Source organism: Antedon mediterranea, chromosome 5, assembly GCF_964355755.1.
Source record: "Antedon mediterranea chromosome 5, ecAntMedi1.1, whole genome shotgun sequence".
In the NCBI taxonomy this organism is placed as follows: domain Eukaryota; kingdom Metazoa; phylum Echinodermata; class Crinoidea; order Comatulida; family Antedonidae; genus Antedon; species Antedon mediterranea.
Genome location: NC_092674.1, coordinates 4,622,139 through 4,643,590, shown reverse-complemented (window position 1 = coordinate 4,643,590; position 21,452 = coordinate 4,622,139). Strand labels below are relative to the sequence as shown.

The window sequence follows — 21,452 nt, the reverse complement described above, 5'->3', positions numbered from 1 at the left end:
AGTTCAATGCGAACGTATATCTAGGAGCAGCCCCTAAAAAAGCACACTGGGCGAAGGCAAATGCTATTTGCTAGCTCTATCTATAATATTTATTTACAGAAATTTGTTGAGGAATATAAATATGTAAATAGGTGATATTGATACATTTTAGTACGTATCGGCTAGTGGTCTAGAAAAAAATAATCGGATGCCATAATGTGAACTACAGTACTTGATACCATAGATATTATAGTGTAAAATATTAATATTCACTATAATCCTCTATGATACATTATACTTCATAGTCACACATAAATACTGATGTACGTCGGAAGGCTATATACTTTATGCATGCCGCCTGACTGCCAGTGATCTAAACAATTATAGGTACGCAATTGTCTGGCGGTGTCCTTTGTACGAATCGTTCGTGCGCCAGCTCGCTATGAGACGCGTCAATAGCGAGCTTTCGTTTTAGTACGGTAAACGTGCAGTACGGCCGGTTTAACCAACCGTGACCGTACTCATTTACTAGGTTCCCGTCATGTCTGTTTCTGTTTCGTTTTGTTCACGGGCGCGACGGGAACATGTGCGCGATGTATCAGGTACCATCATCAGTTGACTCGACTTTCAGCATCTTACAACATGGCGAACCTACATAGGGTACGAGATGCTCTTGTTGCTGCCTATATATCAGATGTTCTGGACGAGGAAGAATTCATTATGTTGTATAGTATGAATTCCCCAAGTAATCCTGATTTTCAATATAAAAGTGATGAATATCAATTCAACTTGGATAAATTCAACGATGATGAATGCAACAGCTATTTCAGGTAAGCCGACCATCAGGGTAAATCAGGGTAGCACTTTATTTATCAATTTATAATCTACTACTAGGTAGGGCTAGATAACGTTAAGGCATTATAAAGCTTAAATACATTTAACATTGGTTACTAACAATTATACTTCCATATACCTTGAAGGTATTGCTTTCTTTTATGTATAGCCCTAGTAGGCTACTATACTATCTACAGAAGCTACTATTTAGTAATAAATGTTGATTAAATATTAAATTAATATATGATGCCCATAACATGTCCAGTATCATGTATGTTATCCATTATGAGATTTAAAATATACTGTGTATTATTATTTCCCTTAGATTCCAGAAAAATGATATCTACCGGCTGAAACATGCTTTGGGGGTGCCACCAACTGTAATTCTGGAGAATAAGTCGAAAATTGATGGACTTGAGGCTTTGTGCATCACACTCCAAAGGTATGCATATCCTTGTAGATATGGAGATCTTATCAAGGACTATGGACGTTCAGTACCACAGCTTTACTTGGCGTTTAAGTGGATGACCAACTACATCTTCGACATCCATAGACATCGGATCTCATCCTTAGATCAGCCATGGTTATCCCCACAACATTTACAGGAATTTGCTGAGGCAACACACACAAAGGGTGCTGCTTTGAGGAACTGTTGGGGGTTCGTTGATGGAACCGTAAGGCCAATATGCCGACCAAATCAGCATCAACAAGTTATGTATAATGGTCACAAAAGAATCCATGCCATGAAATTCCAGTCAGTGACAGCTCCCAATGGCCTCATAGCTCACCTATATGGACCTGTGGAAGGGAGGAGACATGATGCATTTCTCCTTCGTGAATCGGGTCTGTTGACAGAGCTTGAGGCCAGATCACATGATCCACAGGGAAATGTATTGTGCGTGTATGGTGATCCTGCGTACCCATTGCGCCCACAATTGCAAGCACCTTTCCCGACGGTACGGATAACACCAGAACAAGTGGCCTTCAACGCGGCAATGTCCAAAGTCAGAATTAGCGTTGAATGGCTATTTGGTGACATTGTAAATATATTTAAATTTACAGACTATAAGAAGTCTCAGAAAGTGCAATTGAGTGCATGTGGCAAAATGTACATTGTTTCTGGAATACTTACAAATGCACATACATGTGTGTATAAGAACAATACATCTGCCTATTTTGAACTTGAACCGCCATCGCTGGAAGAATATTTTCAATGAATGTATTTTTTTTCTAAATTATTGTAAATAATTGTGATAGAAGTGATATTGAATTTATTAAAAATTGTATAAATTATAAAGTAAATAACTGTTTCCATTTAAATTTAAGAAGTTATTCATATAAATATTTTTATTGTAACCATATACATATATACATTCATAAACATCTAACTGTAATACAAGAGAACCTTTAATAGATTAAAAGAAATAAAATGGTTCCAGTTTAAATAAAAATCCTGGAAAACTCTTAAACACTTAACTGTATATAACATACCAACACTAAAGATACACCTGCAATAGAACAAATATTTAGTGTATTTTTAAAATGTAAATTATTGTAATTGTGACTAAAGTGATAGCTGAATTACCGGTATTATGTTAAAACGTCGTAAGGTAAATAAATGTTTCTATTTATTGATATTGAAAAGCATGTATTAATTATATTTTGTTAATGCTCATTCATATAGAAACAAAACTTCTTTGATTTAAACTACATATTCTTTGGCATCAATGGTATTCAAAACATTCAAGATAATAATTAATAGATTGAAAGAAACAATGGTATAAGTATATATAAATAAAGGCATGCATTAATAAACACATAAATATATATAAAAACAACTATAGTAGAAAGTATATTGCACAGATTAGCACAATAAAAAAATATATCAAGGATCTAGTTTTTCTTTTCCATGGACTTAAGAAATGCCATCATCAGTGTTTGCGTTTGCTGGTTTTGATGTTGCAAGAGTTGCTGTTGTTGAAGTATTTGCTGCTGCATTTGTTGTTGTTGTTGCAGTTGTTGCTGTTGGAAGGCCTCAAATCGTCTTTCCCTTCCTCTTTCTTCTGCCCTCCTTCGTTCTTCTTCCTCTTTTTTTCTCTCCATTTCCTCCCTTCGAAGTTGCTGATCTATCTCCATTTTTTTTTGAATGATACCGATTGTGTCATTCCCACTATTCCTTCTTTTTGGTGTGTTACTTTCAACATCAAGCCTAAAAATAAATTTACAAAAATAAGAACTAAACTAAGGAAGAGGGGGATAAAAAACACTTTAATCTGCCTCTACATTTTACATAAATTTGGTATTACCTTTTCCGCGTTTCTCCAAATGTTTCACATGCACGTTTTCTCATTTCTGCACCATCAGCCTTTTTCTTCTCTTCATCTCCTCTTTCCTTTGGTAACATTTCTATATCCTCCTCTTCTTGGATGAATTCTTCAATACTTTCCCTTATTTGCTTTTCCTCATCTGTCTCCTCCACTGCAATTCCACTGGCTGCCTTTTCTTTGTTATTTTTTCCTTTCACCTTATCCATCAAATTAGATATGCGATCTCGCACTGCCCGCCTGTCAACTTTGTATTCACGGGCCTTCATTGCATCAGCAACAGCCTGCCATGCCTTTCCCCGCTCAGTTGTGCCCTTCTTGGACTGAAAAGGTCTAGCCAAGATTACTTCTCCTATTAGGATTTGATCCTTTTGGTTGTCCCAGATCATGCTGAAATAAATAATAAAATCACATAATTTATGATAGTGTTTTTTAATGTAATATTTTTCTCATCAATTCAGTGTAGGAGTTTTTAATCTAATGAAGTAATAAATGAAAATAAATAATATAGCTTGAATGAACTATCCACTTTATACAATTAATCATGCTAATATTGATTGACATTGATAACACATTTATTTCAGACTGAAAAAAGCATACTATTATATAATATTATATGTTTTGTGCATACAAAAAAAAAGTTTACAATAATAATAATATATTAAAATAAATGTAAAAAAGTGAGCACTATTGAATTATCTAACTAACCGGTTTGTACTCTTTTTTTGTCTTAATTTCTTCTGCCTGTTTTGAAAAAAAAATAAATAAAAAATCAAGATAAAAATAATAAAATGTACACAAGCTTATCTACATATATCTTATATTGTATGACAATAAGATAAATACTTTAAGCTACATTGGCAGGGAGTTGTTATAAATCTAATAAAGTAAACAACTCCTTTGTTTTAAGCAAAGCAGGATTGAATTGAAGATAATTTGATTAGCTAGTTTTTATCAATATTATTGAACTTGTCATTTTCTGTCATCTTTTGAGTAGGGGGTCCTACGTATCTAGACCTCCTATTTGTGCAAGTTGTGTTTATTTGTAGGACCGTGTAGGGATAGCCTAAATGCCAGCAGCTAGGGTATCGCAGCTAGGCCCTAGGCTAGTTAGTTCGATTAGGCCACTGGTTTGCCCTCTATTATACTACTACTAGCCTAGGCTAGCTAGGCCCTAGGCCGAATCTCTAAGCCAATTTTTTTATTTTATATTTGGCATCACTGATCTAGAGCACTACATTAATGAACATTCATTTAATATGCTATAGCCTAGTCTATGTTTGATTACATAAAGCTAAAATAACGACTGATTAAACTGCTTTACCTTTGACGATACTGCTTCCATCGTGTCCTTCGTATTAAAATACACAGCTGAATGTTCGTTTCAGACAGGACGCTATTTCTTCTCACTACCGTTCTGAAATTTAGCGCTACGGTGAGTCTTAAATTTCTGCGCATGCGTAGATCACATTTCGGTTCAAATTACCGTACTGAACTACTTCCGTACTAAAACGAAAGCTCGCTAATATCATTACATGCAGGGACCAAACATTTATTTTTCAGGTTAAAATCGGCAATTCATTTGCAGCTTTTAGAAATTTACAGACACGTATCACTAGTTGACGCTCATACAGAGAAGAAGGTTCACGAACAAGTTTACGAATTTTTCAATTTACAAACAACTTTTTGTACTGTGAGGCACGTATTTGGAGGATTTTTGGAGATGAGGGTGAGGTATTGGGCATGTCGGGGATGAGGGTTCGCAGTTGGTTAAGGGGGGTTCGCTGTAAAGGAGGGGTTCGCCCGAACCATAAAAACCCCCCCTGGCTACGGGCCTGCTACTGTTGTGTGGTGTTAGGCCTACTGTTGTATGGTGGTAGGCCTACTGTTGTGTGGTGATAGGACTAATGTTGTGTGGTGTTAGGACTACTGTTGTGTGGTGGTGTTAGGACTACTGTTGTGTGGTGTTAGGCCTACTGTTGTATGGTGATAGGACTAATGTTGTTTGGTGGTGTTAGGACTACTGTTGTGTGGTGGTGTTAGGACTACTGTTGTGTGGTGGTGTTAGGACTACTGTTGTGTGGTGGTGTTAGGACTACTGTTGTGTGGTGTTAGGCCTACTGTTGTGTGGTGATAGGACTAATGTTGTGTGGTGTTAGGACTACTGTTGTGTGGTGGTGTTAGGACTACTGTTGTGTGGTGTTAGGCCTACTGTTGTATGGTGATAGGACTAATGTTGTTTGGTGATAGGACTACTGTTGTGTGGTGTTAGGCCTACTGTTGTATGGTGATAGGACTAATGTTGTTTGGTGATAGGACTACTGTTGTGTGGTGATAGGCCTACTGTTGTGTGGTGTTAGGCCTACTGTTGTATGGTGATAGGACTAATGTTGTTTGGTGATAGGACTACTGTTGTGTGGTGATAGGACTACTGTTGTGTGGTGATAGGCCTACTGTTGTGTGGTGATAGGACTACTGTTGTGTGGTGTTAGGACTACTGTTGTGTGGTGATAGGCCTACTGTTGTATGGTGTTAGGACTACTGTTGTATGGTGGTGATAGGACTACTGTTGTGTGGTGGTGTTAGGACTACTGTTGTGTGGTGATAGGCCTACTGTTGTATGGTGATAGGACTAATGTTGTGTGGTGATAGGACTACTGTTGTGTGGTGGTGATAGGACTACTGTTGTGTGGTGATAGGACTACTGTTGTGTGTGTGGTGATAGGACTACTGTTGTGTGGTGATAGGACTACTGTTGTGTGGTGATAGGACTACTGTTGTGTGGTGGTGATAGGACTACTGTTGTGTGGTGATAGGACTACTGTTGTGTGGTGATAGGACTACTGTTGTGTGGTGATAGGACTACTGTTGTGTGGTGATAGGACTACTGTTGTGTGGTGATAGGACTACTGTTGTGTGGTGATAGGCCTACTGTTGTGTGGTGTTAGGACTACTGTTGTGTGGTGATAGGACTACTGTTGTGTGGTGGTAGGACTACTGTTGTGTGGTGGTGATAGGACTACTGTTGTGTGGTGTTAGGCCTACTGTTGTATGGTGATAGGCCTACTGTTGTGTGGTGATAGGCCTACTGTTGTGTGGTGTTAGGACTACTGTTGTGTGGTGATAGGCCTACTGTTGTGTGGTGATAGGACTACTGTTGTGTGGTGATAGGCCTACTGTTGTATGGTGATAGGACTAATGTTGTGTGGTGATAAGACTACTGTTGTGTGGTGGTGATAGGACTACTGTTGTGTGGTGATAGGACTACTGTTGTGTGTGTGGTGATAGGACTACTGTTGTGTGGTGATAGGACTACTGTTGTGTGGTGATAGGACTACTGTTGTGTGGTGGTGATAGGACTACTGTTGTGTGGTGATAGGACTACTGTTGTGTGGTGATAGGACTACTGTTGTGTGGTGATAGGACTACTGTTGTGTGGTGATAGGACTACTGTTGTGTGGTGATAGGACTACTGTTGTGTGGTGATAGGCCTACTGTTGTGTGGTGTTAGGACTACTGTTGTGTGGTGATAGGACTACTGTTGTGTGGTGGTAGGACTACTGTTGTGTGGTGGTGATAGGACTACTGTTGTGTGGTGATAGGCCTACTGTTGTGTGGTGATAGGACTACTGTTGTGTGGTGGTGTTAGGACTACTGTTGTGTGGTGGTGATAGGACTACTGTTGTGTGGTGGTGGTAGGCCTACTGTTGTGTGGTGTTAGGACTACTGTTGTGTGGTGCTGTTAGGACTAATGTTGTGTGGTGTTAGGACTACTGTTGTGTGGTGTTAGGACTACTGTTGTGTGGTGCTGTTAGGACTAATGTTGTGTGGTGTTGGTAGGCCTCCTGTTATGTGGTGGTAACTACTATGAAACATAAAAACAGCAGATTTTCTACAGTACTAATCAAACTTTATATGACAAAAAATGTGATTTATGGACATGATGAAGTCACATCACTACCATATTTGGGCATATCACTACCATATTTGGGCATATCACTACCATGGGCACATCACACTTTTTTATCAAACAAGTTTGATAGTGTAGACAGAGCTTTAAGGCCCGTTTACACTAGGACGTAACAGACGATGATAAAAATAATAAATGGTCTTACAGAGATTGAAAAATTAGAACTAGAACTAGACCTTATAGGATACATTTATTTGATATTTTAACATTTCATTGGATTTGAGAAAATATTATTTTCATCGAAGACTGTATAATTGTTTGTTTTCTGTAGGAAAAAATGTATATTTAGTTATCGTCGTTCGGTGACGTCATAGCGTAAACAGTCCTGAGTGATTACATTTTATATCGTGTCGGTCCGCCCATTGTTGAAAATTAATTTAAAGTTGTCTTTGGGCTTATACATTACCAAGGAGGATGGTTCATGGTTGGTATGATTCGATATGCAAGCATTTTCAGAAATGAAAACATCTTTCTAACATTAACTTTAGTATTTTGTAACCATTAGCAACAGGGATTGATGTTCTTCGTATTTTGATTGATGACGTCAGTAATGAAATCCATTAACCTAATTTTATTTGAAAAATCGAATTATTTTGAATTTTTCAGTTTTTGTTAAATTACGAAGGAAAATGAAGAAAAGAAAAACAAAATAAGTTTCTGTTTTGATTTATTGAAATCAAACTAAACACGTGACTGATCGACAAAGATTGAAAAACCTAAATTGCTCGCAATAATTCAAGGAGTTTAATAGAATCTCTTAGTGAAAGGCCAAATTACAACCTAGATTAGGCAAGTTCACATAGATATATTTCACTTGCGTCGTTAGAAGTGAAAGCAATGTTTTAGATCATAAGTAGGCCTAACTTATGTATGTTTGCTTAGTTTTAATATAAAAGATTTGCATCATGCAGGCTTGCGTGTACGTATACATTATGCTTGCTTCCCACTGAGACGCAACACAACGCAATGTAAGTGAGTTGACCAATCACAAGCGATGGATTATTCGCACTGTCGCGTCGCGTTTACGTCCTTGCGTTGCGTCTTAGTGGAAACCAAGCTTTAGGGACCTTTCGTTGTCACACGATGCCCAACTCAACTACGCATCTTGGTAAAAAAAGATAATTCTGCGCATGATCATGATATTTAATGCGCTATTATATTCTGGTTTTCGTCACCAATTAGAACTCATGCATATTCAATACACGCATGTAATTTGCGCCAATAAAAAGTGTTGGTTTGTGACGCGTGAAATCGCCACGAATCAGAGCTGATAAACGTTATATAAAATGTTGTCTACACTGTCAAAATAATTTGACCAAAAAAAAGTATGATGTGTCCGAATATGGTAGTGATATGGCCAAATATGGTAGTGATATGGCCAAATATGGTAGTGACATGACATCATCATGTACATATATGGGCACATCATATTTTTTGTCACATAAAGTTTGATAGTGTCGACAGAGCTTTAGATTCGCGTGAATGTATTTGCCTTGTTGAAAAAAGGGGCTTAATGATAGTTGAAATGCAGGTATCGGATTGCTTACTTTTAAATGACACGCTAAATGCTATTTCAATATCTTGTAACACAAGGCTAAATATTATTAGCCTAAAGCAGATACATTTTTACCAGCTAAATTTCCTAGCAAAATATTTATAAAGCCCCCCAAAAAAGGGTATCCGGTGAAGTGGGCATTTCAGTTTTAATCTGCATAATGCGTCTTGCAGCCTGGAACTTATTGACGTGAAATTTGACGTTAATGTAGTAAAGATATCTTTTGATAAACTGCCTTTTTAGTTGTTTTTCTCAAGAAGATTACGTCAGACGATAACAATATTATTCTGAATTTGGTTTCAAATGTATATGTGATGTTTCTCTTGAATAATGACACTCATAGTTAATATTTACGATTGTTTATTTTATTGTGTCGTCGTAAACGTAAATAAAATTTGAAATGCTAACTCTGTCGTTATTTAACTTTATTATGCTTTTTTTAAGGAATCCTAGCCTTGTTAGATGGGTTTTCAAACTATAGTGTTTATGCTATTCTGATATCTGCCGCCGAGTCCCTTGAGAACACGATGGGAGGGGCATCAGGTGGGGTAAGTAAACTGGATGTAAATGCCAGATGACGTACTCGTTGTGTGCGTCATATAGCATTGCACATAGTAATGTATTTTAAGATTGGTTCCCACTAGGACGTAAGAGCAACGCCAGTAATTTGACCAATGACACGCGATGGATTATTCGAACTGTCGCTTGTCATTGGTCAATACGATTGCGTTGTGTGTACGTCCTTGCGTTACGTCCTAGTGGTAACCAAGCTTTACTGAGATCATAATCACATGTTAAACATAATAGGCCAATCGGCTACTACAGAAACGGTCCAACACAATTAAAGGCGGGAATCATGTGGGGTAACGAAACGTATATACGTTGATCGTGGATTATGTTCGCCTCTGTACGTGGTTCCTCAGTTTCTGAACTTCTTAAGCTGTCTACACTATCGAACTACTTTGACAAAAACGTGTGGTGTGCCCAAATATGGTAGTAATTTGACATCATTATCGTGTGTTCATATATGAGCACATCACATTTTTTTGTCACATAAAGTTTTATAGCGTAGACAGAGCTTTACACGTGAATTTAGTGAAGCGGAACGCAATTCTTTTCTTTATTGATGTGTTTTATTTACTATTTTTCTTTGTCTAACTTTATCATCGTTTTATTGTATTTACTATAGTTATACAGCTTGTTTCTAACTGCTGCGGCAGGGAAACTGCGCACAGACACGAATCCGCCATCTTGGATTGACGCACTTTATGCGGGAATGACTGCTGTGTCGAGGTTGGTTGTTATTAAATTAATTGAAACAGTTTCTTCAACCTTTTTTGTGTGTAAATTAGTAAGATATCGAGATTTGAGAGATAATTGGTGGCGTATAGACTTACTCCAAGTCTGTATTCATTTCGAGGCTTTTCGATGTTTGTCTGAAATACAGTTTACAAGCTCAAGTAGTACACGTATGAAACGCCATATGTGCCAAAATATTTTAGGGCAAAACTCCGTCTTGAACCCATACTAGGTGGTGTATTACAATGAACGTTGTGATGTTGAATGTTCCTTATTTCCATTAGGTACGGTGGAGCTGAGCCTGGCGACAGAACAATGGTTTGTACTAGTTTGCATTGCTATTCTATTCTATTTATATAATATACGAATGTGTTTCTTAATATGCATCAACACAAACACCCGTTCACACTGCAACGAATGTAATCTGACAATCACGACGCGACGGATCATCATACATTTTCATTTCATTTATTCCACATTTATATAGTCATCAATTACAGTACATCATAATTACAGTACAACTGAAAAACAGGGATCCTGCATAAAAAGCTGTAGCTTCGTTTTTTTGTAGGACCCTTTTACATAAGAACAAGTATATAGAACTTAAATAAAACAAAGGTGTTGTAATCATCATTACTTGCGTTGGGCTGACGTCCTATTTGGAACCAAGTTTTAAGCCATGTCTACACCATGGAAAATATGTAATACGCCCATATATGGACATCATGATGATGTCATATCACTATCATATTTGAGCATATCACTACCATATTTGGGCACATCACACTTTGATTCTGTCTAACTAGTTTGATAGTGTAGACAGAGCTTTCGGGAAACACAATCTCATATCATCAAAATGAATATCTCCTTTTCAGGGAAAACCCTTCAATATTTATTGATTCACTATCTCATGAAGTCAAATCAATACTCTCCATCGTGTTGACATCGCGTTTTACTATTTTGTTTTTCAATCTGGCCACTGATTCCCTCGTACTCTAGTCACTATACTAGTTACGTCACATAGATGGATGGCTCTTCCGTTAGCGCTGACACGTGTTATTAGTGTTACTTATTATTCCATTTGGCGAGAGCCAGAATTTTCCGACACATTTTCCGGTATGTTGCAGTTGACCGTTATTAGTGCGAACAATGTACTTATAATGATTTAAGAGAATCGTCATTCCCTATGACGCCGATTGCACTCCATAGATGATAGATATATGGAAAGCACGAAATGCAAAAACGTGTTTTCCATATTTAGTGTAGCAGTCGAACGGGAACTAGAAAATACGTGTGTAAATTGTCATTTTCCAAACGCCTTTTGGGCGCAATTATGGCGAACGTGCATTATTGTATGGTATGGTATAGAAGGCAATGTCAAACAATGGCGACATAAAAAAAAACCAGTCAAAGCTCAATGACCGAAAACTTCTGATATTAACTGAAATATTATACTAGAAGCCTTATACGTGACCACAAGCATACTTTTTTATTTTTCACTGTATAAACCAATATCCAGAGTCAAAGGAATATACAGCTTCTTATCAAATTGCCATTCATTGGGGATATAAAGGTAATAATAATTATTCTGTCAACCGACTGTTTATGTAGGCGGAATGTTTAAAGTACGTCAACAAATGTCTTTTTTTTTTAAATATTTCAATTATGCCTTGCCGCCGTAATTAAAAACTATCGTACCGTACACAATGGTTGGGAAAACTGTCGTACACCGATAGTTCGAGTGTGGCGTGTGTTGTAACCTCTCCCTAAAGCTTGGTTCCCACTAGAACGTAACGCAAGAACGTAAACGCAACGCAAGCGTTTAAACCAATGACAAGCGAAGTTATAGACAGTTAGCAATCACAAGCGAATAAGCCATCGCTTGTGATTGGTCAATTCACTTGCGTTGCGTTACGTCCTTGTGTTGCGTCGCTAGTGGGAACCACGCTTAAAGCTTGGTTCCCACTAGAGACGCAATGCAAAGACGTAACGCAACGTAAAGCTTGGTTCCTACTAGAACGTAACGCAAGGACGTAAACGCAACGCAAGCGTTTTAACCAATGACAAGCGAAGTTATAGACAGTTAGCAATCACAAGCGAATAAGCCATCGCTTGTGATTGGTTAATTCACTTGCGTTGCGTTACCTCCTTGTGTTGCGTCGCTAGTGGGAACCACGCTTAAGAGAGTTGACCAATTACTTGCGATGGATTATTTAAACTGCTTGTCATTGGTCAACACGCTTGCGTTGCGTTTTCGTCCTTGTGTTGCATCCTAGTGGGAACCAAGCTTAACTGCTTCGCTCAACGTACCGTGCATAAGACCTCAACTACATATAAGGATCCAAAGTCGGGTCCACTCGGCCCGAGTCTGAAACCATCTTATGAGAAATGAAATACTAAAGCCTGGTTCCCACTTGGAAGCAACGTAAGAACGTAGACGCAACGCAAGCAAGTTGACCAATGGCAAGCGACAGTTCGAATAATCTATCGCTTGTGATTGGTCAAATCCCTTAAGTTGCGTTACGTCGTTGTGTTGCGTCTCTAGTGAGAACCAAGCATTAGTTCCAATTATTTAAAAAATCCTCGATTTTCCTTTTTTTATCTTTCGTGGGAATCACGCACCTTTATTGTAATTTCTTCTCATTTTCATTAACACGACTTAACAGGTATTTATAAACGTATTCATTTACGAACCAATGTATAATAGTATAAATAAATGTCAATCTTAAAATCCTCGATTTTCCATTGAAAATGTGTTTTGAAACGTTCACACTTTTAACCTTCTAATTAGTCATAGCAAAATATTATTTATTAACAACAAACACAATGGTAATAATATGATTAAGATACTTTTTAAATTGTGGTTCTTCTCGAGAAACGCCATTTGATGGAAAGGTTATCTGTGAAAACACATCTAACTTGAATGTGTTTTGTCTCTACCCGGTAATTTTCAAAAATGATTAAATGTCTTTTTGAAATTTATTAAAGAGCGTTTTCCATTAGAAGACTATACCTAGAGGCAGTTGTCAGTAATATTTCAATCTAGTCCAATGTACGCATGCAGTGTAATACCCTTGGTATGAGGTACTATGTATGCAACAGTTTAAAGCATCCTGTAATAAATTGACGTCGGTTAATAGTTTTTTTTTTCCATTTATCAATCCATCACCCAGATCAAAACAAGCATGTCTTGTGTTTAATCTAATAGAATATTATATAGGATGTAGTTTATTATGAGTAGCGCGTAGTTAACATTTATACGCGCGCGTGTATTGTTTTATATTTGCATAATTGAAATTCATAGACACGGTTACTTTAAAGTGCGGTACTGTTAAAAAGGCGAGATTACCTCTTTATTGTTTCCTGAAATGTCGTTGGATCTAGTGTAGAAATGTGCATCTATTAGACTGCTCTAGTCGGCATTTATAAGCAATCATGAATGTACCATTTTTTGCGAGCTGATTTCTGTAACAATTTAAGTATATGTAGGCCTATGTTTAAAGATGTCATTTTAAATTATTTGATTAATCGATTTTTGTATCATTTTTCGATTCAGATAATTATAATAATTCTCTGAATTGATAAGGGAAATTATTGACTATACTATCTGTTGAAGTTATTCTAATTTAATGAATAATCTACCTACGACGAATTAAAGCTACGTTCATATTGAGCCCGGATTCCAGTCTGGTGACCAGATAAAAATCCGTGCTAGTTACGTTTTCCGGGCTCAGTGTGAACTGAGCTTAATGAAGGATAACATTAGTATGATGAGATTGTAGGCTTACCGCCATTGTAAATATTTAGCGAGAGGTATAAATGGGTATTTAACCAGAATCGGCGAAATAAATGAAAGGTACCATGGAAGCAAGCCTATAAATGCCTACATCAAACTTTCTGTGACAAAAAAATGTGTTGTGCCCATATATGGAAATGATGATATTTTATTTGGGCACATCACACTTTTTTGTCAAAGTAGTTTGATACTATATAGACAGAGTTCAATGTGGCAATGTGATATTATAATAATCTTTATTTGTAATCGAAGCTTCCACGAGGTTGGTCGTATGAGAGAAATATGATGCAAAATTAGAGATCAAAACAATTAGCAATAGGAATAGATTAAACATAACGTACTGTAAATGTAATGGTAAGATAAACCCCGTATACCTACTGAACGTAGGGTAATGAGCTGTTAGGAGCACATTGTATCATCTCTAGAATTTTCAACCAGGTAGGCCTACTCATTTATAGTTGAGAGTAGACTAGTACTTGTAGTCAGGAATTGAACTCGGGTCTCTCTGTATGACAGTCAAGTGTCCTAACCACTCGGCTACCCAACATAACTAACACTACTGGAAAATGAAACATAAATTCACAGTTTTAAATACTAACTACAGCAACAATTTCCAAATTTATGGATGAATAAAGCGATGTCTATGTCTTACAAGGAAAGCTTAAATAATAACAGAAATCAATCTTTTGAAATTATTTAGACTAGAGAAAGAGCATTTGAATCAGAATCAGAATAATTGTATTGAAGGAGAAATTCATTGGCTCAGAGTTATTTTCTACTCTTATTCAGACTCCACCCTGGCTCCCTAGTTGTATTGCTTTTATTCCTGTCCTCCCAGGCAGCACTTGCCAGCTCTTATACAATGACGTTATACAAATTTCTTCACTTGCACTGATGAAGGGCTAGTGTTGCCCGAAAGCTCTGTTAACTTTTTTGGCTGTTTTACTTATCGTTTTCATTGAGCTTTTCGCTTTTTTTTTGTATCTCCATTGAGATCCAGCCACTGATACCCACATCATTGTCATTTTTTTCAGTAATTTGTCTTTGGATTTATATTAAAATATGTATATATATATATAAATATTAATATCAGAAACATAGTAAGGATTATTATAAAAAGTACAATAAAAACAAAACAGTGACAAGCACCAATAACTAAATTTAGAAACACACCCAGTACTACTTGATTTAGAACTAGATCAATGTCATTCCATAAGTTTAAAAACTTGCATTTAATTTGAGGATTTCCTCTATGTAAATTGATTTAATAGATAAAATACGGGAAGAATTCATTAGTTATTTAACATATAAGTAAGGAGAGATTATATTCCCAAATAAGGTTCAATAACAATGTACAAGAATTTATTTTAGTTTCCCAGAATGTGCACTTTCATGTTCCGTTGATTTATCCGATGGATTTCCATACTAGTTTTATGAGGAATAAAACTAAGAAAAATCAATTTCGAATAATATAACTGAAAGGTTAACTGTACTGTACAATCAGGTCTCGCATGCTATATTTGCATTTTATTGTCTTGCTAATAGATTTTTCGACTAATAGTGTAAACGTTGAAACTCCTAAAGTCATGTGTGCTTTGCGAATAACGAACTTGATGTGAATACAGAATGAGAAATAAAGGTTTAGACAAACTAGTTGTCTTTCTAGAAGTAGGCATAGACTCCTACTATGATAGCAGTGTAAGAAAGTAGAATGAGTAAAATTGACTCTGTTGCTACTTTCCCTGCAAATGTGTTTTGTTGCAACTTTCCTGCAAATTGGTTCTGTTGCAAATTTTCTGCAAATTGGTTCTGTTGCAAATTTCTTGCAAATTGCTTCTGTTCCAACTTTCCAGTAAATTGGGTCTGTTGCAACCTTCCAGTAAATTGGCTCTGTTACAACTTTCCAGTAAATTGGTTCTGTTGCAACTTTCCAGTAAATTGGTTCTGTTGCTATACTTTCCCTGCAAATTTGTTTTGTTGCAACTTTCCTGCAAATTGATTCTGTTGCAACTTTCTTGCAAATTGGTTCTGTTGAAACTTTCTTGTAAATTGGTTCTGTTGCTATACCTTCCCTGCAAATTTGTTTTGTTGCAACTTTCCTGCAAATTGGTTCTGTTGCAACTTTCCAGTAAATTGGTTCTGTTGCAACTTTCCAGTAAATTAGTTCTGTTGCAACTTTCTTGCAAATTGGTTCTGTTGCAACTTTCTTGCAAATTGGTTTTCTTGCAACTTTCTTACAAATTATTTTTGTTGCAACTTTCCTGCAAATTGGTTCTGTTGCAACTTTCCTGCAAATTGGTTATGTTGCAACTTTCCAGTAAGTTGGTTCTGTTGCAACTTTCCAGTAAATTGGTTCTGTTGCCACTTTCCTTCAAAATTGGTTTTGTTGCAACTTTCTTGCAAATTGGCTCTGTTGCAACTTTCGTTTAATTTTTTGTATGTTGCAGCTTTTCATTAAATTGGTTTTGTTGCAATGTAAGTTGGATGTCTTACAACTTTTCACACTACATAGTTTTAAATTGTTTTTTTTTTCTAATTTTTAATCTCAGCTCGATCCGTTGCATGCCGCACATAAAACATTCGTTAACGATACGAACAGCAGTAAAGATTGGACTTCTCTGTTGGAAAAGGCTGTGAAGGTTGTTCTGGGTTTTTTTCTATTGTATATATTTATTTTACCTAAATTAACTAGAATAACTCATTTATACCGAAAAAAAGCCAAAATAGAACTCAGTTTTATGTTGTCTAAATTGTTTACATTTAGGCCGCAGACAAAGCCGCATCAGAAACTGCGTCGATGAAAGCCAGGGCTGGCAGGGCTAGCTACGTTAATGCACAACTTATAACTAAACAAGACCCCGGAGCCTCTGCCGTGGCACTGTGGATGCATGCACTTCTGGAAAGCCTGAAGAAAGAACCGTAGAACACAATTATTGTTTCAAATGAGAATTTTGAATATTTTCTTTTTACATTTTATAATGCGATTAATTTTTACACTGTTGGATGGACAACGCACCTCTCGCCTCATATATGCGTCTAAGCGTTGTGGTATATCATTATTTTTATCATTTTTTCAAAGAATTGATGCAAAGCTAATCGCTATAAATCAACTATATCTAACACACGTTGCTATTTTCACTGACGATGAACTTGTCGGGCGTATCGGTATTTTAAACCTGAAACAGATCGATTTGTTTCTTCCGTTGCTTGAAAATAATCATGATCATTTTAAACCATGCTAATTTTCTGGCATTTTGATGCATTTGTTTTTGCGACTTTTTGTTTTAGTCAAATTCTGTGTTTCTCTGAGAATGACTTTTTGACTCGACAACTGTTTAGTCGCGAGTACATCGTGAAAATAAGTACATTCGTAGTGCTTTACAGCGATTCTTTGATATTCATATACATTTCTCTGAGGTGTATACTATAGTTATATTTTAACGTGGTTCAATATTGTCTGATATTTAGACAGTAACTATACGTGGGAGAACATTGATTTTGAGCGTAATGATATTTTGATAGTCCGTATTATATTATATTCTGAAAAATGTCTCAAAAATTGATATTCTATAATAAATCGCTTTTTATATATAGCTGTTTCATTGAGCAAAGGGTTTTACAACCTGCGAGATATGTGTAGAACGTATTGTTTTTAATGGCCGCCATTAAATCGTAAAATTAATACCCGTAACACTGAAACATTTACGAGACGGAGTGACGCGCGCGTACAAAAAAATCGTTATTTGTTTACCAGCATTTGAATGTGTGCGTCGCTGATTACTTGTTTTACAGGTTAACCCACTATAGTGATTCTGTCTCGAAAGAAATTAATGCGCGAACATTTTTTTATGTGAATATCCTAGCAATTTCTAAGAGCAAATGAATACGCGTTCCCGTTCGGCGTGTAGGTAGACTTTGATAAAATGCGTCCAGCGCATGCGCAACTGCTCTAGTTTGCAGCAACCCCAATTCGAGTATATAGCATGCAGCATACAAACATCGTTTCGATGTATTATGAACATATTGGAAGATTTACATTGGCATTATCAGTCAGTGTATTTTCTACATATCTTGAACAAGTTTCTAAATCTCTGTAAATCTTAGGATATGTAAACGGTCACCTTTATGGTTTATTGCAATATTCAACCAAAGTATGATTATAATTAGAGTTTTGGATTACTGTCGTTTGGAATCGTAATAACATTTCAAGACGACAACCTCTTGGGGAAGTATAATAAATATATCATTATTATAATATACAGTTATATATCGATGAAACTTAAGTTGCCATAACTGATATGAAGAACGAGGGATTTGTCAACGGTGGCTTAATACCTAGATCTATTTAATTTTATTATATGAATTAAAGATAAAATAAATGTATATCTTAATAATCTATAAGATCTATTTCCTATTGCTGCCAGCATTGTTTTTTTATGGTGTATTGGATTCTCGTATTGTTTCTATGCCATTGTCATGATTTATGCAGTTCTAATTCCTAAATACAAAGGGTTCCATGTGACATTTGTTTTATCTAAACTTTTAAACCATTCCATCAGTTGTTCCTATGATATTGGTATGTTGAAGAAATTAAGATAGTGCAGAGAATCGTCAGGAAGTGGTGTGGGAAATTGGAAAGCTCGATTTAAAAGTTAGAACACTAGTTCCAGCACTTAATGTTACAATTTTTAGGCTCTGGGCAAGCCCCACTTAAAAGTCCTGTGGTCATATATTCACCAATCACACAGAGATATTTTCCTTAATTATTAAGTATTTTACTTAACTCAATAAGTATTTCTTTTATATTGTATTCTCTTAGATACGATTTTTTTTTATTTGTAAGGGTGTTTCCACTAGCCTTAGTGTGAATGGTGAATACGGTCAGTGTTTCTAACACTGCATTCCGCTAATATAAAAAAACAAGGTCATATAGGCCTACATGGCTGCAGTTGCGTGCGCAAATTTGAGTTTAGTGTTTACCGACCGACCAACCAACCGACCGACATAGTGAGCTGTAGAGTCGTGTTTTTATGCGACTACAAACCTCGATTCGGACTTTATGATTACTCAGATCAAAATCACACACAATACACAAAAAAAATCTAAAGTTACGAGTCTATCTTATTCACTTATCGGACTAATTTCCCTCTATGAAAATCTGCTCGCTTTGTAATAAAATTTGAAAATCGTAGCGTTTATATATGCAGCAATCACGTGGTGTGCTTTATGCACAGGTAACGTCTCCGTGTCGTTTTCTTTACTATCCGTATTTTGATGTATGATTCTGTTTGCTCTGTGTTTTATTGCTACATTTAGTGTATAGCATGAGTTGTGTTAACACCGCACTGTAGCCAATGAAATCAAGATGTTCTTTCTGCTCCTGAAGCCAGTATGGATTTTAACCGATAGATCAGCTATTGCCGCATAGTTGTCTATTTTGATTTAAAATTGTTTTTATCTTGTGTGTAAATATAATTCCTTGTGTTTTACAAGATTTTGAGAATTATGGCGAAAACTTATATGCGTAGAGGACGAGTTCTCGTTGACAGACGAACCAGGTGAGTATAATAAAATAAGTACATTTTTGGATTTATCACGGAATATTGTTGTCAACGACATGTAAAGTAATCGAAACAAAGTTGGTATTTTAATTTGCTTTACATGCAAGGGACAGACAGGCCTACCACCTTGTCCTGTTACGTAATGTTGATATCCAGTTTTCATTATATAATTAATATTAATTAATATTTAATTTTATGGGTTGTCAGCATATTCGTCGATTTTAATTGAAGATTACAAAAGACAAGCGTAAACGTTGTAGATTATGCCTTTACCCATGATGCATTTCGGATTGGAGTAGGCCGAGACCGTCTGGAAGGCTGATAGTAGCAGCGTCTGGGCCTAGCTACAATAGCAAACATAAATAGATATAGGCCTGAGTGTAGGCCTACTATAATTACAGGGATATAAGTGAAGAAATGTCGGAAACATTTTATATCTAATACGTCACCTATATAATAATGCTAGCTGGCTTTGCCGCTCGCAGAGTAAGACACGCGGCTAGGAAATCTCGAACGGTCTCATTATGCAGTTCATGCCTGTAACAAGTTTCTAAGCACGCAATCTCGTAAAAAATGTAATTAATAGTAGAATTTATTTCGACAGATTGTTAAAGTAAATATATTTACTCTAACTTGCAGTACTGAGACTGAGATTGGTAATATTTTAATATCTATTATAATGCATAATCAAAATATATGTGTAATATCAATTTATGTATGTATCCATTTATGTATTTATCAATGTAAAGACTTCATCTAAAGTAATGTATTATTATTATATTGTATATTATTATTATTAAGTAATAAAGATATGATAATGAATCAATAAAGCGTAAATTGGCAAGCGTGAATACTATCACCCCAACCGATATTCGAATTATTCTGTTTCATAAGTAGATATCGTCATATCATTACACCACAAGCTTTTCCATCCATCCATTGTATTCCCAAACCTGATTGGATATAAACATCTTTACACCCTCCTTTATATTGGCTCGCAGTTCAATTATTATTACGACCTGTAGCTATAAATCCACGATCTCTCGCTTCAATTTTTTTCGGTTGTAATATTCGATCATAATAAGTAGGCCTTCAAACAAGATCCAACTGTATATCACAATTTTGATATATACCTTCGAGTAGGTTCACATTTTATATAATATCTATAACATATACAGTAAATTTGAATTATATCATACACATTAGAGTCTACTTTGTTCAGTTCAATTCTTTTTTGTTGATAGATTTTTATCAAAAAGCAAAATTCAGAAAAGCAAATAAAAATTAAAACAATAATTTAAATTGATACGTAAAATAATCAATGTTCTTATTAGAGGTAATCTGTCTCAGAAAAATATTAAAATCAATATGAAAATTGTAAAAGATCATATCATGAACGATACATCGTTTGTACATACTCATACTAATAACGATGTACCGATGTATCGATTTGTCTTATGGTCAAACCATATACAAATTATGTATTTAAAATGTAAAATATTTTCATTTATTCAGTCCTACACGAATACCGACCTGAATAATTGTACACTAAATCATGGCAAACCTGAGTCATTTATTTTAATGTTGGTGCTGATGTTCCTAATTGATACAATCTTATCTCGTCGACGTTGTCTCTTTAAATCATTTACTATCAATTAAAATTGGCAGGCGCGCGTTGTTGTTGATGGAGAACCAACTAATGAGGTAACATTTTTCATGTATGTATTAATATTTGACAGGTTACATGATAATTTATATACTTCTTTCTAAATCAACAAGAATGCAAAATATGTATACATCTCTGCACCCTTGTTTTTTTAGTTAAAATACGTAGGTGTCTTAGAGGCCTCAAACAAACACAACCCCGTACGTTCTATCCCTAAAGCGTGGTTTTCACTAGAGAGACGCAACGCAAGGACGCAGACGCAGGCGCAACGACGGAAACGCTTAGGTCCTTGCGTTGCGTCCTAGTGGGAATCAGGCTTTAGGCCAGTGCGCATTGAACCAATCCACATGCGAAGCTAAACGCATCAAGGGTCAAAACGAACCGTAATTTTGACGTGAGAATCTAATTAATCGAATGGTGACATCTCTGAAGTCTTACAAACTTTATGCCGGGAACCAACCCACCAAT

General features: G+C 36.1%; 3 protein-coding genes across 7 annotated transcripts in view; 2 read left to right on the top strand and 1 right to left on the bottom strand.

Annotated features, from left to right (window-relative positions):
* LOC140050090 (triokinase/FMN cyclase-like) overlaps nt 1–21,452 on the top strand; it is a 51,085-nt gene that overhangs the window by 8,134 nt on the left and 21,499 nt on the right. Inside the window, exons 12-16 of one of the 3 annotated variants that reach the window (XM_072095106.1) lie at nt 9,107–9,210; nt 9,852–9,955; nt 10,246–10,279; nt 16,307–16,396; nt 16,522–19,994. In XM_072095106.1, coding sequence (XP_071951207.1) covers nt 9,107–9,210; nt 9,852–9,955; nt 10,246–10,279; nt 16,307–16,396; nt 16,522–16,680 — 491 coding nt within the window. In that variant the 3' untranslated portion in view covers nt 16,681–19,994. Of the gene's footprint in view, nt 1–9,106; nt 9,211–9,851; nt 9,956–10,245; nt 10,280–16,306; nt 16,397–16,521; nt 19,995–21,452 lie in introns of those variants that run through there. The other 2 variants (XM_072095108.1, XM_072095107.1) reach the window with 2 other exon arrangements.
* LOC140050091 (uncharacterized) lies at nt 622–2,228 on the top strand. Of its 2 annotated transcripts, none has more exons than XM_072095109.1 (2): nt 622–809; nt 1,139–2,228. In XM_072095109.1, exons 1-2 carry the CDS (start codon nt 622–624, stop codon nt 2,028–2,030), a joined length of 1,080 nt encoding a protein of 359 aa, XP_071951210.1. In that variant the 3' UTR covers nt 2,031–2,228. The 2 variants fall into 2 exon arrangements, with proteins under 2 accessions (XP_071951210.1, XP_071951211.1); XM_072095110.1 differs by having other exon boundaries at nt 777–809; nt 1,146–2,228.
* On the bottom strand, nt 2,642–4,560 carry LOC140050093 (uncharacterized). Of its 2 annotated transcripts, XM_072095112.1 has the most exons (4): nt 4,462–4,499; nt 3,846–3,881; nt 3,120–3,527; nt 2,642–3,022 (listed from the first exon to the last, which is right to left on the bottom strand). In XM_072095112.1, the coding sequence occupies exons 3-4, from the start codon at nt 3,524–3,526 to the stop codon at nt 2,707–2,709; spliced, it is 723 nt and encodes a 240-aa protein (XP_071951213.1). In that variant the 5' UTR covers nt 3,527; nt 3,846–3,881; nt 4,462–4,499; the 3' UTR covers nt 2,642–2,706. The 2 variants fall into 2 exon arrangements, with proteins under 2 accessions (XP_071951213.1, XP_071951212.1); XM_072095111.1 differs by lacking the exon at nt 3,846–3,881 and having other exon boundaries at nt 4,462–4,560.